The sequence below is a fragment of the Embiotoca jacksoni genome, unplaced genomic scaffold (genome assembly GCF_022577435.1).
Source record: "Embiotoca jacksoni isolate LCO1_2020_lvr unplaced genomic scaffold, fEmbJac1.0.p SCAF_34, whole genome shotgun sequence".
Taxonomy (NCBI): Eukaryota; Metazoa; Chordata; class Actinopteri; family Embiotocidae; genus Embiotoca; species Embiotoca jacksoni.
The window spans coordinates 3410827-3427983 of NW_027185386.1; the positions used below are offsets into that span (position 1 = coordinate 3410827).

The 17157-nt window shown below is 48.0% G+C and overlaps 1 protein-coding gene across 2 annotated transcripts; it reads right to left on the reverse strand.

The window, feature by feature from the left end:
• Window positions 1-957: 957 nt before the first annotated feature.
• Window positions 958-16892, reverse strand: taok2a (TAO kinase 2a). 2 transcript variants are annotated; one of them, XM_069165525.1, is made up of 20 exons: window positions 16317-16892; window positions 12399-12539; window positions 10326-10397; window positions 9975-10076; window positions 9426-9471; window positions 9230-9326; window positions 8579-8692; window positions 8376-8467; window positions 8201-8294; window positions 7329-7410; window positions 7075-7245; window positions 6590-6799; window positions 5941-6069; window positions 4789-5025; window positions 4520-4648; window positions 3848-4051; window positions 3169-3408; window positions 2859-3071; window positions 2286-2468; window positions 958-1922 (listed from the first exon to the last, which is right to left on the reverse strand). In XM_069165525.1, the coding sequence occupies exons 2-20, from the start codon at window positions 12528-12530 to the stop codon at window positions 1014-1016; spliced, it is 3456 nt and encodes a 1151-aa protein (XP_069021626.1). In that variant the 5' UTR covers window positions 12531-12539; window positions 16317-16892; the 3' UTR covers window positions 958-1013. The 2 variants fall into 2 exon arrangements, with proteins under 2 accessions (XP_069021626.1, XP_069021624.1); XM_069165523.1 differs by having other exon boundaries at window positions 2850-3071.
• Between the last annotated feature and the right edge of the window lie 265 nt (window positions 16893-17157).

A 17157-nucleotide genomic window follows, 5' to 3' on the forward strand; every position in this document is an offset into this window, starting at 1 on the left:
ATTAAAGATGGAGGATTTTTATCGTACACTTCAGCGCAGGTTTTATTCGGCGTCGTACGAAGCTGATGACGTTATCGAGAGAACTTTAGTGTCAACTTTTCTACGATATTTTGAGATGTTATTAAAATTAGTTAGAGTTTTTAATCTCCGCACATGAATCGCGTAAGCGTTGTGACGTCGTTGGAAAAATAATAACGGAGCTTCTTCTGTACTGAACAAACTGATTATCTTCAAATCTCAGATGTCAAACAGGCTCCTCCCCCAAAATGTGGGACTGTTCCTTTAAGAGGACCAAAGGGCAGTGGTTGTCTCCACCCAACAGAAAGATGGCAGTGTTCGTTATTGTCATGTACAGAATCTTATCACTAGAAATAAAACAGCTGTTTTTCAAGAAGTCTTCCCTTCCTGCTGCACCCCCCCCCTTTCCCCTCCTCCTGACCCCCGACCCCACTGAACGTATGAAACACTTAGAAATCAAAAAACTGGGTTTACAATTCACTATGTACATAGTTACAGTGGTTCTTAAAGCACCGCTAGCCGAGTGGAAGCTCCGCCACCCCCTGCCACCCCCTCCCTCCACCCTCCCACCCCCCGCCCTAATCCCCTCCCCCCCCATCTCTCGCTGCACCTGAGGACAGGTGACTCGGTTCAAACCCTCGATCCTGTGCAATGATTCGAAGTGTTACAGAAGGAACAGACTCGTTCGCTCTGCACCAGCGGCTCGTCTTCACGATGTGTTTTCTGTTTTCGTTTTATTCTCTGACTCAGTGAAGGCATCATCTGTCTCCTCCTGCAGCGTCCCTACCGGAGATCTAAACTTCTAAAACTGCTATTGTAGGTTTTTTTGTTGTTTTTTGTTGTTTTTTTTAAAGGTCGAATTATTTGCTGCGGCTCCGTGAAGCGTTTTAAAATCTAACATTAAAAGTTAACCCCCCCCCCCTCCCCCCCCCCCCCCCGCACCGACCTCCCACTGTTGCCCCCCCCCCATCGGCGGGGAGGACGCCGCGGGGTCTTCAGGAGTAGGAGAGATGGGAGCCATTGGAGATGTGGGAGGTGACCGAAGTGCTGCGGCTCAGCCCGCCATCGCTCCCGCCGCCCCCCGGCCCCCCGGAGGCCGTCCTCCTCAGTGGCTGGGGGCTGTTTCTGAGGGCCATGAGGCTGGGGCCCCTGACACTCAGACCGCCCCCGCCGTAGCCCCCTTGTGACGAGGAGGAGGAGGAAGCGGAGGAGGGCGGGGAGGAGGAGGACAGGGAGATGGGGGGAGGTGGAGGCGGGGGAGGCAGCAGAGCCAGGGACTGGGAGGAGGCGTGGGTCGAGAGGTGGTGGTGGTGGTGGTGATGGTGGTGGTGGAGGCCCTGGGGGTGGTGGGAGTAGTGGCCGCCGCCCCCCACCCACTCGCGGGCCCGCTCGCGCTCCCGGGGGTCGCGGTCGTCGCGGTACAGCTGCGGCGTGCTCTGGTGGTGCTGGTAGTGCTGTGGGAGGTAGTGCTGCGGGTGGTGGGAGGAGGAGGAGGACGAGGAAGAGGAGGAGGAGTGGCCCCGGCTCGTCATCAGCTCGCCGTCCCGGCCGAGGCCGTGGGAGGAGGCGATGGACTCGGCCCGGCTGAAGCCGGGGCCGCCGGCGCCGCCATGGTTCTGACTGCGCCAGGACGGGGTCGCCACCGAGTTCTGCACGCTGTGGCTCCAGTGGCTGCCGGACCGCGGGACGGGCCGCGAGGGCCAGCCGCCGGACCCCGAGGACGGGCTGGGGGTCGGATAGCCCTGGTTGAAGGCCTCGGCCGGGATGCCGCTCAGCGCCATGTTGCTGAAGCCCAGACGCATGCTCTCCGAGTCGAACGCCTCGATCTCGTGAGCCTGGCGCTCCAGGAGGGTCCGGATCCGCTCGGAGCGCTCGTTCTGCAGAGACAGCATCTCCTCCTCGATCTGACGGGAAACACGGAAACACGCTTAAAAACCTGACAACACACACACAAGGTTAAATGTAAAACTTTTAAACTTCAACTGTTTAAATCAGATCAGATCTTTAGGACAGACCGTCTGCACTGCTGGTGTTTCAAGACTTCATCAACCTATCTGCATGGGTTACCGTGGTAACAACGTTGATGTTGATGTGGAAGCAAAAGTGTCAGTTTAAAAGCAAACGTCATCTGCAGTGGATGATGTAAACAGTCCTGTGGTCAGAGAGCGTTTGTAGTGAGGAAGGTGTGTGTGTGTGTGTGTGTTTATTACATTATCTGTATAGGTAAAGTTCGTCAGGGGTGTCCAGGTGCGTTCAGGTGCTCCTACCCTTTGCTCCAGCAGTGCCCGGCGGATGGACACCCTCTGCTCCAGGTCCTTGATCTCGCGCTCGTGCTGCGTGTCGGTGTGGATCTTGATCTTGCTCTGGTAGGCGTTGAGCAGCTCCAGCTCCTGCTGCAGCTGCATGCGCAGCACCTGGTACTCGGCCTCCTGCGTCTCGTCCAGCCGCAGCTGTCGGGTCAGAACGGGAGGAGGTTCGGTATCAGTAGAGGTCCGTCTGCTCGGAGCATCGACGGGTTTTTAAACTAATCACTGATCAGCTGTCTGCTGGTTTAACAGGATGAACAGGTGAGAAAACTGTCTGACATCATCTCACTGGTCTCTGATCGTCTTTATTAAACACCAATTAAACTAGAAATAAAGGAAATGAATCAAACTTGTGATTAATTCATGATTAAATAGAGCGTTCAGGTGTGTTCAGGTGTATTAGCATGTGTTGAGGTGCGTTCAGGTGCAGTGTATGTTGAGGTGCGTTCAGGTGCAGTAGATGTTGAGGTGTGTTTAGGTGCAGTGGATGTTGAGGTGTGTTCAGGTGCGCGCGGGTTTCCTTGCCTTACTCACAGCCTGTGTGGACAGCATGTCGTTGATGGAGTGGTCGTACTGCTCAGCCAGGATGGCCAGCTTACGTGTTTGCTCCTCTTTGAGGCGTTTGAGGACGGCCTTGTGGTCGGACTTGGGAGTGCTCTCCAGCAGGTGGTTCCTCAGGGCCTTGTACTGCCGGGTCTGGATCTTACAGGTCTCCTGGAACTGACGCTTGATCTGCAGCTCTTTGGACTGAAACATGGCAGAATGCACAATGAACCACAGAAGAAGAATTAAAACACTTCCGGCTGATTTTTTTGTTTTTTACTTTTAAGAATCGGAGCGGCACCTTGAGGCTCTTGGGCTGCTGCCGGACCTCCATGGCGTGTTTCTGCCGCAGCTCCTGCTCGCGTCGCTTGTTGTACTCCATCTGGTTGGTGAGCTCGGTCTGGTGCTGCGTCCGGATGAGCTCGGCCCGGGTCCGCTGCACCGAGCCCAGCTGCCTGAACTCCAGCTCCTGGGTGGACTCGTGGTGCCGCAGCAGCATGGCGCACTCCAGGTCCTTCTGGGTCTGCTTCTTGTTCAGGTCCTGGTGGAGCGGGGAGAGACAGGAAGTACAGGTCACATGACAGGAAGTCAAGTCTTCTGAGTGGACGACTTGAAGAAAATAAATATAAAGTGATTATTTCTGTTGAATTAAACTGCAGGTCTGCAGTTTTGTGAAGTGAATGGGAGTCTATTGGAGCACCTAGTGGCCGCCAGTGGTATTACACTTTACATCCAGTCTGGTGTTGTTGCATCATCTGTGATCAGCTGTCATGTCCCGTGACAACCAGCAGGTGTCACTGTGGGTTACCTCACCTCTTCTGAACTGTTTGTACTCCAGAGGATGTTTCAGGCAGATTTAAATCGCCTGTTTTTGGGTGAAACGCTAAATTTGATTTGGATAATATTCATGTGATGTCGTCGCTGTAAGTTTATTGATAATAATAATCTATATAAATAGTCTCGTAGTGTCCCATCCCCACCTCTCGGAGCAGGTCCTGCTCCAGGTTGTGGCGAGCCAGCAGCATCTTCCTCTTGTACTGGCGACACTGCAGCTCGTAGTACTGGCGCTGCCTCCGCAGCAGGCCGGCCTCCTCCTCCGCCTGCATCTGCTGCAGACACTCCTTCTGGCGGATCAGCCACTCCTGCTTCTCCCGCTTCGGAGTCGACTGGTTCTCGCTCAGCTCCTGGAGAGAGGGGAGAAGGAGGGGGAAGAGGAGGGGGAAGGGGAGAGGGAGGGGGAGAGAGAGAGAGAGAGAGAGAACAAGTTCAGAGAGAACAGAGGTTTTGATGTCTTTCAAGATTGTTCACAACATCCTCATAATTCTCCATCTTCCACTGACAGGTGTGTGTGTGTGTGTGTGTGTGTGTGTGTGTGTGTGTGTGTGTGTGTGTGTGTGTTTGTGTGTGTTTGTGTGTGTGTGTGAGTTTCAGGTTCAGTAAACTATTTTAATAACAGTTTCATTGAATCATTAGATGAAGTTGGATTAAAAAAAGATTGAGATTTTACATGAATGCTGATTTCAACTAGAATAAAGAAGAATTAACTGACAATAATAATAATCATATTTTCTCTGGCAGCCCTCCCACCGCTGTACCCCTCCTCCTCCTCCATCATCATCATCATCATCATCATCATCATCATCATCTCCTACCTCCTTCAGCTGGTCCTTGCGCTGGCGATACTGACGTTTCTGAGACTCCAGTAAACTGGTGAGCTCCTTCTTCTGCTGGCCGAGGATGTGCTGCTGGAACTTCTTCTCCTCGGCCAGGGCCGCCTTCGTCTGCAGGAACCAGAGAGAGAGAGAGAGAGAGCAAGCGAGCAAGAGAGAGAGAGAGAGAGAGAAACACAAGTTACAGGCTTTAATCTGAGGAGATCGACGTTGGAATAAAACAGCTGCGTGAACCCGTCCGTCCGTCTCACCTCCTTCTCCAGGATGGCCTGGTGCTTCTTGGCCAGCTTGTCGGCCTCGGTGGAGAAGCTGTTCCTCTGGTTCTCCAGCTCCTTGTCCAGCTTCAGCTGGTGCTCGTCCATCTCCGCCTTCAGCTTGTTCTCCAGCCCCATCAGCTGCTTCTGGTGCTGCCGCCTCATGCGCTTGTAGCCGGACATTTGCTCTCGGAGCGCCGAGCCCTGCTCGTGCTCCTGGATCTGACGGGTCACCTGGAGGACGGGAGGACACGGATCAGAGGAACCCGCAGACCGCTCGGCATGTGCTGCTCTTCCTCGATACGAAAACAAGCGTGTAAAAGTTGTTCACTATGAACTTTGTACCAGCGACAGCAGCTTCCTTTCCACGGGTCGTCACAATTAAAGCACACACATTTCAACCTGAATAAATGGGACAGTGCAATACCGTGTTTCACTGGTTTCTAACTCATTTTTGTCGGCCGTTTATCTGTCCGAGCTGTTGCAGTGACCAGGAGGCTTCTACAGATAACATGCGAGGCGTTTAGGGAACATCATTAAAATCGTCAATCGATAACCAGCCTGTCTGTTACTTGTAGCAACAAATTATTATATTTTATTTCCACTCTCAACTGCATTAAAACTAAACATTTGTATATTTTTGGTAAAAAAATTGGCTTAGAAAAAAGTCTCAGAACCAAATTTTGTTTAACCAAACCCAGCTTCAGTTAACCTGGAGCCTTCAAATCAATTGAATTAAACTCAACTCAATTTATAGAAATTAGATGTTATGAATTAATTATATATCATTGTCGAAAAGAACTCAACATTTCCCACATGAGAGGGGGACCTTTTTTTTCCTCTTTTAACAGGAAGGAAAAACCAGCAGCTTCCAGGTGCTATCGATGTGAAAACGTTGCCATGACAACGTTAGTTTGGCCGACGGTGCGTGGCTACGTGTCTGGCTGCCATTTTTAAACTCACCTCGGAACACAGCTGATTTTTTTTATTTTTCTCTCCTGAACACTGAATAATTCACACCTCACATCCACAGAAAAATAAAATCTTTAAAACTGGTTATAAAATGGAACCAGTGAGTCATATTTGACCACAATAACCACATGGTTTATTCATCTGATGGCGGACGGTTCCTGTGCAGCGGCTTCTTACCAGCGAGGCGGTCCGGATGGTGGCGAAGTGGTCCCGGTTCCGGTAGTAGGCCCGGCGGCGCCCGGCTGACGGAGCCTGAGGTTGGTCCATCTCTGGCTGGTATGGGTCGTCATAGATGTTGTCCTGACCCTGAGGATCAATTCATTTCAAGTGAGACTCAAACCAATCAGAGAGTGTTTATCAAGGGCTGAAAAGTTACATTACATTTCATTTAGCTGACGCTTTTATCCAAAGCGACTTACAACACACCAGCAATTTTAGGGTTCAGCGTCTTGCTCAAGGACACGTAGGCATGTGGACAGGAGGAGCTGGGATCGAACCATCAACCTTCCAATTATTGTGCAACCCACTCTACCAACTGAGCTACAGTCTCCCACAGTTCAACCCCATTTTCACTCGGGGTTGTTTTTCTCATCCAAAGATGCACTTCATGGTTTCTAGTGTTGTTCAACAAGCTGAGAAAACAATTCAAACTAAAATGTGTTTTAAAAGAGGTTTGGAGTTTGATTTAAACTTTATTTACCATTTATTCCCATCATTATCTACTATCGTCACCATCTTAATTGCAATATAAAATAATGAATTTGAATCGATCTGACTGAAGATGAAGAGGAGGATGTGGTGGGGTTTTTTGGTGTTTTTTTTTTACCGTGGGCCGGTGGATGATGGAGCTGTTGGAGGTGACGGTGTGCTCCCCCTCCTGCATCATGGCCATCTCGCTGCTGCTGTCGTCGGAGGCGTCGGCCAGGCTGTTGACGGAGCTGCTATGGGAGCTGGCCGAGATGGACATGCTGGGAACCGACTGGGAGCTCTCCATGCTGTTGACGGTGCCGGTCTGCAGCAGGTACTGCTCCACCTCCTGGAAATACACACACTTATTATTAAAGGTACTGCTCCACCTCCTAAAACCCAATAAAGACAAGTATTATTATTTATTCTTAAAAGGTACGGCTCCACCTTCTGACACAAATAAAAACACAATTATTCTCATCTCACTCCACCTGTTCGTTTTCATACCGGGATCTGTACATCTCTCCTGGTTCTCCCCACACATCCCTCCCCCGTCCCAGACATCCCTCCCCCATCCCAGACATACTTCCCCCATCCCAGACATCCCTCCCCCGTGTCCCTCACCTCCTCGTCCTCCCCTCCCTCCGACACCGGCCCGTTCTGCTGCGTCTCCTGGAACAGGATCTTCTTCATCTTGCGGTACTGCAGGTTGTCCAGCTCCCTCACGGCGTCCTTGGTGCGTGCGATCAGGTCCATGATGACCGTCAGCGGACGCTCGCGGCACAGGAAGCGATGCTGCGGAGGAAACGACGGAGTGAGGAGGAGGACGACTCTGCAGACGAGATTCATGAAATAAAAAGGCGCAAAACGAGGCTCACGTTCAGCAGCACGTCCGAGGTAGGCCGGTCCTGGGGAATCTTCTGGAGGCAAGAGTCAACGAAGTTACGGAAGGAATCAGACCTGGAAGAAAAAATACAGGAGGAGGTTATATAATTGTGACAAACGGGAAGCTGGAGGAAGCAACGACCTTCACGAGAAAGTACTCCATCACTACTACATCAGCACCTGAGTTCCACACGTTAACGTGACCACGAGTTCTACTGGGACCTTCTGAGGTTCTGTTCTGGTTTGGACTTCTTTGCAGTCTTTAGGTCAGTCTGGGTTTTTGTGCTTCCTGTTTCTATTTTTGAAATGACTCACCTCTGTGTCTCATCTTTGTTTCACTTCCTGTCCCTCCTATGATTGTTGGCCCCGCCCCCCTGATTAGCTTCATCTCTCCCTCCCTGCTGTATTTAGTCTGTGTGCTCTTCTTCTTCCCTCTTTGTCACTTTGAACTGTGGCGCCATGGCAACAGGATATTCTATCTTTGATTTTGATCTTTGTTTCCTCAAAATTTTACACAAAATCAGATGCAAGGGAGAAAGCTGAAAACAATAATGGATGGATGTGATCTTCGGGCCCATCAGGCAGCACTACTTTAAAAACAGCCACGATTCTGTGGGTGGAAATCACTGCATGGGCTCAGGAACAGTTAGCTATAAGCGGGTTTGTTGGAAGATTTTCACGTTGGTCACGTTAACGTGTGCAACGACTCTCCGAATACTTCAATGGGAACAGATTCTGAACTGTTTTGTAAAAATATTCAAATAAATGCTAAAAACGATCTGATAAACGTCTCAGGTCTTTAAAAGAAGCTCTTCGCAGATCAAACTTTGACCCGGCGGGTCTGAGGAGACGAGGACGTCCTCACCAGTGGTTGGACTGCAGGATGGGACTCTCATTCTGAGCGATGTGGTATAAGGCACTCATAGCATTCATGTTGAACAGCGGGGGCTTCCTCTCGGCTGTGGAAAAAGAAGCAGAAGACGTTCAGTGTCACACGTCTCCGAGTCCACACGTAAACGAGGCGGACTGGCAGCTCGTACCCAGCTCGATGGAGGTGATGCCCAGCGACCAGACGTCCACCTTGCCGTCGTACTGGCCCTCGTCCATGGCCAGGATCACCTCCGGAGCCATCCTGGAAGAGAGCACACAGCAGAGGTCAACCAGAGGCATAAAGGGAAACCTCTGCACACTTTCCTAATTGAGTGTAGTAGTAGAAGACGGCAGGTTGGAGTCCAGATCTCACCAGTAGGGAGTCCCAACGAAGGAGTTGGCCGGAGCCACGATGGAGGCAGAACCGAAGTCTCCCAGCTTGACCTGACCGGGCTCCGTCAACAGGATGTTTCCTGCTTTCACGTCCCTGCAGGAAGAGAATCAAGACGTCACACAGGTGAGTTACAGGAGGAAGATACCTAAGGCACCGTTTAACAAATGAAGTGAAATCACAACCTGCTCTTCAGGTTTTCACATATTAAAGCCTCAGCTTTAATTCGGTGAATTGTTTTGTGTTTGTTTACAACAGCAACTGTTATATTTTAGCTTTTATGTCTCCGACATTTTCATCATGTCCATCTTGTTGTGCGCATTGATCTCAAATTGTTTATTTAGTTGCTCGTTTGGTTGCCGTTTTCTATATTATTTTTAAATAGTTGTTTTTTTTGGTCTCCACCTGTCTGTCTTGTTATCGGCCTGTCAATCATCCGTTATGTTCTTAAAATTAACAATAGTATTTTCCGGTCGTGATCACATCACCCTTCAATACTGTGAGATCATTTCATCCCCTGCTGATACAGTCTATAGGTTTATTTGTGGAGATGCAGGTTTGTGCACTAAAGACGTATTGCAGGATTTTCAGCAGTGTTGTTGTCATGACAACCGGCATGTGAGGAAAGCTCACCTGTGAATCATGTTGTGAGAGTGAAGATATGCTAATCCCTGCAGTGCACCATGGGTAATAGCAGCTATTTCTACTTCCTGGAGCGGCTTTTTGTGAACTGCAAAGAAAAAGAATAAAAAAAGAATAAATTAAGAAGAGTCAGAAGGAGACGAGAGCGCAGAGTGAGAACTGTGAATGTGTGAAGAGCTGAGCTGACCTTCGAGGAGGTCCGAGGCCGAGCCGAGGCAGTACTCCATCACCAGCTGAGGGACACACGGCTCAGGTCAACAGATGTAATATAATAACATATAATGACAGATAGTGTCTGAAAAAGGGGCCAAAAATACTAAAACGATTGTTTTACACACATATTTTGGACATATTGAGGCACTAAAACAGTATTTGTGTGGTTTACTGGATGTCACACCAGTGGGTATCGATGGAAGAGCTAAAAAAAATGTCTTTTACAAATATTGATAACCACAGCAGGTGCCTTCCTTGCGGATTTTTTTTAATTTTTTTTATCCATCGTCTTTTTCTTAACTGCACCTTTGTTTTACTTGAAGCGTCAATATTTTAAGTTGAATTATTTTTTTTTGTCTAATTGTCAATAAACTATATAGATACGAATAGAAAAACCAGTTTGAAAACGTGTGAATATGATTGTAGAAGTTGCTGTAACTGGATTTTAAACACTGAAACTAATGTTCAACAAGTTAGAAATCCAATTTGTCGTCATTAATCGTTGAATGAAGACGGTTCGTACCCATGCCGTGTGCTCCTTCAGGTAACAGCCTCGGTACTCGATGGTGTTCGGGTGACGCAGTTTCTGCAGGAACTTCACCTCCTTGATGATATCCTGCCATTTCTGCACACAAACACACACACAGTCCACCCTTTTGTTTTTACTCACTGGACATTTTGTTTTAGGTTTAATATCAATAAAAGTTAAATCTCAGGATCCACCTGATATTTAAAGATTACAAACTCTAATGGATGTTAAAATCTGGGATCTTTTTTTTTTTTTTTTTTTTTGGAGAGCTTTAAGAGATTATTGGTGATGAATACCATTTAATTCCCTGGAAAACAATGAAAATACATGAGGAGGAAATGTTACCTCATTTGTCTGCTTGCCGCTGTACGACATCTTCTTGATGGCCACCACCTCATTGTTGCGCACGTCTCGGGCCTGATGGAGGACGGAGACGCCGTTAACAACACGTGAACAGGCAGTTCATCAACACGTGAACAGGCGTGATCTTCAGAAGTTCCTCTGAACAAACCGGTTATACAGCTAATTCATAATATGTAATTTACCGAGGAACACCTGGATGTTCTCCAATAAAACCAGAGTCTGATCTGATGATGATGAAGATGCTCTCGTCTCTCGCATATTTGGAAGAGGTGGGGGAGGGGCCAGACTCGATCTAACTGGGAACCCTGAGGACACTATGCCCCGCCCACCAACAGTGGAAACCTGAGCCGTACAACAAGCCTGTCAATCGAACAGACACGCCACAAAACGAAGCGGGTTTTTTTCTTTCTGATATCTGAATAACGACATCGGTGACAGAAGCTCCGCCCACCACCATGAAACTGCCAAACTGTGGGAAACAAAAACGAATGTTTTCCACGTGTTTGTGGGCAGTTTGTTGTTTCGTGTTCAAGATGCTGTGTCCTTTCACTGCTGCTCAGATTATCTTCAAGAAAATCAAACGCCACCGTTTCCATCGAACAGTCAAAGAGTAAAAAAATAAATAAATAAATTAAAAAAAACATTTAACGCCTGACAAAAACAGGTTTCCTTCGTCGGTTCTGCGTCGTCACTGTCGTGGAAACTAAAACTCCATCTTTTCTAGAATCAGACTGCAGCTCAGTTTTCAACCACTCGGTGGCGTCAGGATGGACGTGACGCTCCCAGTGAGGACGGAGAAGGATGCAAGACGTCCACGTGTCCGACCAAACTGCATTATTATTTACTCGTGGATCAAACGGTCATATTTTTCTATTCAAAGAGCTTAATCCTCCGAAAGGGCTTAATCCTAAATCCGGAGGGAGGATGCTGCTAACAGACAGCAGACAGGGGGAGGGAAGGCGGGGGTGTCGTGGTCGCCGTGGTGACGCTCAGTCCCACCCAGAATGTAAACAACGTCGGCTGCGTTTCTACTGCGAAAACTTCCAAGCAGTAAAAATGTGGAACAATTTAAAGACGTCATAGAAACAGTGAGAATAGAAAAAAAAAAAAAAAAAGCTTCTGAACGTGGATTCAGTGTGTGTTCCTGCTCAGAGCTGCTGGAACACAGTCAGACAGCGTGGAGGTGTTCGTCTACCACTCAGCCGCTCTGCAGGTGAAGTGTGACACACACACACACACACACACACACACACACACACACACACACCGTTCCCACTCTTTTCCTAAGAGGACGAGGCATTTTCACTTTCACAGCTTCTCTCGTAAATATATATATATATTTTTTCATATATATATTTAATACACATATATAAACCCACACAAATTAACACGGATCAACGCTCGACCGAAAAACAGTCTGACTTTCTCCTGAGCAGCAGCGAAACATCTTCAACACAAAACCACAAACACGTGGAAAACTCCGACTGTTTGACCTTTGACCTGCTGAAAAACACGTTCAGGTCCCAGACATCTGATTTTACCGATTGTTCCGGTGTTTATAGTGGTGGGTGGAGCTTCTGTGACAGGTGTGATTAATTAGATATTAGGCCTCAAAAAGTGGGCGGGACAGATGTGCATGCTGAGACTCTTGCATTTAGAGGGGGGGAGAGTGTAAGCAAGGTTATTTTGTGTAGCTACAGTGTACAGATGTTCATCACTGATCGACTACTGATCGATTATTCGCCCTGCAGCTGGAAGCAACATGGTCATCTTCTCCTCATGCTGTTTAACAGAGGTTGGCAGGTTTTCGGTGCATTACCGCCACCTTGTGATGGGAGTAACACACTACAACCACGTTCTAAAATCATGGCCGGACAGAATATGAAAACGCTTCGGCTATTATTCAAAACTCTAAAATTATTGCCGAGAGGTGAAAACCAAAAAGGCCTCATCTCGGACTCGGAGAGTCTGATCATCTGGTTCATCCGGCAGCTGAAGGCAGACACAAAACATCCAGAGAGTCACGGAAACGCTCGGACTTCACATCCTACTCACGAAGTACACGGCGCCGAAGCTGCCGTGGCCGATCTCGCGCAGGTCGGCGAACAGCTTCTCCGGATCATCTTTGCAGAAGAGATCTGCCACATCGGGGTCCTTCAGATTGCCCGCCCGTGCATTCGAGGGCATGGCCAGGGCCTGGGAGGGGACAAGAGGTCAGAGGTCAGAGCGAGGCTTCGTCATCAAACCGAGCGACACATCCTCCGGCCTGTGAAGATCTGAGATATCCCAGATATAAATGTGACGGACGCGTCAGAGGTCACGTGAGCGGCTCTGTGACCGGAGGCGGCGACGCTGCGTTTTATATTTGGACGGCGGGCCGGGAGCCCGTGATGTTTTAGAAGGAAGTGAAGCGTCTGTTTTTCCACTTCAGTTGGGCAGAAAACTAATTAATGCGTTAAACATGCTGGAAAATGCATTCTGGTTCTCCTCCGTCTTCAAATGCACCAACACAGAGATGCCGTCAGCCCCCCCCCCTCTTCCCCCCCTCACAAAATTGCGTAATATCGCAGGAATGTCAGCGGCACCTCGGCGGCGGTAAACAACAGCTTTCTCTCTGCCACAGCTGACCTGTCTAGGAAAGAAGGCGTGGTGACGGAGAAGAACCGGCTTCCAACGAGGAAGAGAAACTAAACCACAGAAGAAGAGCGACGCGCATGGGGCCGACGTGGTGCGGGGGTGGAGGAGGGTGGGAGGGTGGGGGAAAAATGGCAGCTGGTGTTCACAAAGTGCACTTCAACACGAGGGGAGTTTCAATTATTCAATGTTCGGTTTGGGCCAACAGGAAATAAAAGCACGGACAGTTTGCGGAATAAAAGCGCACACAGCGATTTTCAGATTCATGAACTGAACATAAAGAGTTTCTGTTTGTTAAAGATGTTCAACGTGATTAATGTATATTTACAGGGTTCGAATGTCAGAATCTCAAAGTTGAGTCCTTCGTGCAGTTTGTGATCAACCGGTGGGAAGCTGGTTCTTGACAGAATATCAAAATCATCAATTCTGGCTGAAATGTTATTATAAATTGTATTTTTAGATCATAAACAAACAGATCTGAAGGGATCATCACGGCAAATCACCAAAATTACAGAGAAAGTATAAAAAAAAGAAGAAGAAGAAAAGAGGTCAGTTGCTATTATTTAATCGCATCATTAAGAATATCATTATGAAACATTTGTGAAACTTTGATTTCACAGAACAACATGGCATCGAGATTTTTTTTTCTGCCGTTGTTTGAAAAACAACCCTAAATTATTAACAGCAGCAGATTTATTGATTACAGCTTCACGTGAAATATAAAAAAGGTGATAAACAGCCCACCCGAGGGGCACATTGACTTCCCGTTAACACGCATGTAACTACATGCTCGTTGCGAGATCGGAGCACCGCGACGCTCCGATCAAACCGAAGAAACGTGAAGACGAGCCTTCGGGCGGAGTCACGTGACCGCAGCAGCCGCTGGATGTGCGCCGAGCTGCCTCATTGACTCAGCGGCGCTCTCTAACGGGGTTAATGTAGCTGCTCATCCTCCGAGTGTCAGCTGGAGCCCCGAGGAGGCGAGCCGGCAAACAGAACCGGACCTCCGTGAGTCACCGCCTGCACGAACACGCGGCCCCGGGCCCCCCCGTTCGACGCAGCGCTGCTGCCGGGGCTGGCTCCCTTTAAAAAAGAGAGAGACACACACACACCCCTGACTCGACCCAACGGTTCTTTAAAACTCACTCAACCGGTTTCCAGTTGTGCATCGTGTGGCACTCGGTGGGGTGATGGTGTGCAACCTGAGGCGAGGGGGCCCGACTCCGGGCCGCAGTCCGAGGACGAGAGCGTCGACGGGAGGAGCAGCAAGTTTACAAAGCGGAGAGGAACCGAGCTCTTTATCATGTCAGTGTCCTCCTTCTCCTCCTCCACACAGGAGCTGCTCGCTCTTTGAAATTCAAATGTGATGCTATTTAACTGAGCAGTGAACAGATCCTCCACAGCACAACAAACACACATCAGGGCTGAGCTTTAAATCTGTCCACATCAATCTCAGAGCCAAATCTATTATACATGTATTACAATGTAGTAATCAAAATGTTTAATACGGGTCTAAAATAAAACCTAAAACACGTAGATTTAGCCGTTATTTACTGAAAAACAGCCGATTCTGCATTTAAACTTGCAGCATTGACGATGTAGGTCATCACGGTTTCTCTATAAACATCTTAATTAAGACGTTTTATGACCTCAAATAAAAAAATCCTCCCTCCAAAAAAAAAAAAATCTGATTTAAACACATTTTTAAGGAGCCGCAGACAATCCGGACCACAAACACTTCAACACCACGAAAATAATCACAGCCTGCAAACGGGGTCACGTTGCATAAGTCCGCTGCTGTATTCATAACAAAGTGAAAATTTTATGAAAACCTCAGCTCATGCATGAGGACGTGTGCTGCTGTGTGCAAAAATAATCATCGTCTCACATTTTTTATTCATCGTCCCCACGCCGGAATAAAAAATAAATTAAAAACGACTCGGGTTTTTGTCATTTGGTTTTTCTTCTCGCAAGAACGACACGAAGAAAACAAGTTTCTTCAACTTCCTACGTGGAAAAACAAACTCGGGGAGGAAAAAAAATAAATAAAAGTGGGAGGAGGGGAGGAAACAGAGACGCAGACTGTTCTTTTAAAGCTCTAAGTGTGACGTTAAATTTGGTGTGTCGGTGGTGCCGCGGTCACATGGCTGAAGTCTGCCGCGAACCTGCTCACAGTTCAACAGAAGCTCCTTGTTGGGAGGAGACAAGTTTATTAGCGTTAACGGGTCGACACCCCGGAGGGAGACCACGGTCGGACCCTCCCGAGGTCTGAAAGACAGGTCTCCGGAGACGGGAGTCCCCTCCCAAGTTATTTGGGAGGAAGTCGGGATGCGTGGCTTTGATTAGAGGTTCGCACGAAAGCATTACGTCCATCAGGGTTTTTGTTTGCACTCTCGACACACCTTTAAAACGACCTCCACTGAACATCGGCATCGTTGTAAACACTGTGTTTTTTTACGAGAACAGCCAGTAACTGATTTTATGAACTCGTTAACAGATGCAAGTAAAAGTTAATTTGATGTGAGAACAGCAGCAGAGCAAAATACAACAAAAAAAAAGGAATAGAGGGACAAAAAAAAACTGGCACCAAGATTGTGGAAAATTAATTATATTTACAAGTTTGGGGCCTGAATCCTGATCCAACATGAAGCCAATGTTCTACTTTAATTTCATATCTCATGCAGCATTTTAACATCTGTTTTATACACGCAAGAAGGCTGTTAATAACGGAGTAAAAAAAAAACCTAAATAGTTCAGATGCTTTTCTACACGCAGAGATAATTACACACTTCATTTTTTATTCCCTGCTGTTGGAACAACTTGGCGATTTACTGTCTGCATTTTTAGCCTCGTTTCACATTTAAAAGCACCAACTTTATGTGTGAAATTACTGCTTTTTCAAATGATGAAAGCAGCTCCCAGGTTTTTAGATTTTTTTTTTTTTAATTTTTTTTTTAAAATGGGGACAAATGAATATTTCCTGATTTCCCTTCAGCAGACTGATGGTGGAGGATTACAACCCTCCAGATGTTTCTTTTGTTGTTAAACATCTTGTAAGTGTCTGCTCGGTTGTGAGGAGACAACGTTGACTCACTGAAGCTGAAATGATTCATCACAAAGGAGGTGAAGTACATTCACTCCGGTTCTATTTTTACCCCTTCAGGCCGCTAAAAAAAACACACACATCAAAGATCACCGGGCGGCCCCGGAGCCACGTTTGAACCCCCTTTTTTTTTTTTTTTTTTTTTTTTTTTTTTTTATAGGGGATTTGGGGGGCAGCTAGGGTGCCGCTCCCCGGTAAAGAGGCAGGCCGGCCCCGGAGAGAGGAGCTCCACTCACCGCGGCTTCTTGTGGTTCCGCTCTGGACCGAAAAACAACCGTTAGCAGCCGAGCTTAGCAGCGAGCCTCGCTCCTCATAGCCCGGGTTTCTTCCCGGCGGACGATCAGCACGACGCTCGGCCCATTTCCACCGAAGTCCCTCCCGGTTTCAGAACGACGCGGAACCCTAAATTAAAGGTTGTTTTTTTTCTTTTCTTCCAGACAACAGCTGCCGGTTCCGCGGGCTCGGGACAGGACCGTGGAGCTCGCCGCCGCCGCCGCTCTCTTTCCGTTACTGGGTTTACGAGCCGCAGCTAATTGGCTAGCTTAGCCTCGATAGCTTCGCAGGCTAACGTTACCGTTAGCTGTCCCGCGGGGTGTGGCTGTCGGTTCTCCGCGGTGCTGCTCCTCCGAACATACTGTCCCGGTGCACCGAGCCTTTCTCACACAAACACTCTCTTTAACTCGTCCTAACACCTGCGCCCCATCCTCCGGGCCGGACGTGTTTCTTCCTCCGGTTTTTTTTTTTTTTTTTTTTTTTTTTTTTTCCCTTTTTTTTTTTTTTTTTTTTGTTCTTGCTAAATACAAGATGGCACAGACTTGCTGGGGCGGGACTCAAAGCGGTGGCCGGAAACCGACGGGTTCTATTTCCGGTGAGGTTTCCATTTTCACAAATAAAAGGGTATAAATAAACCCGACCTACATAATATTAATAATCTGGTGCAAAACGCTCGAAGGCTTCATTTGATGATTATTTCTACAAGACCGCATCGCTGTTGGACGGTTTTCTGAACGAGGAACACACATTTACTGTCAACAGGGAGAATATTCAGCGTTCACCAAATCAGATGCACAATTTTGT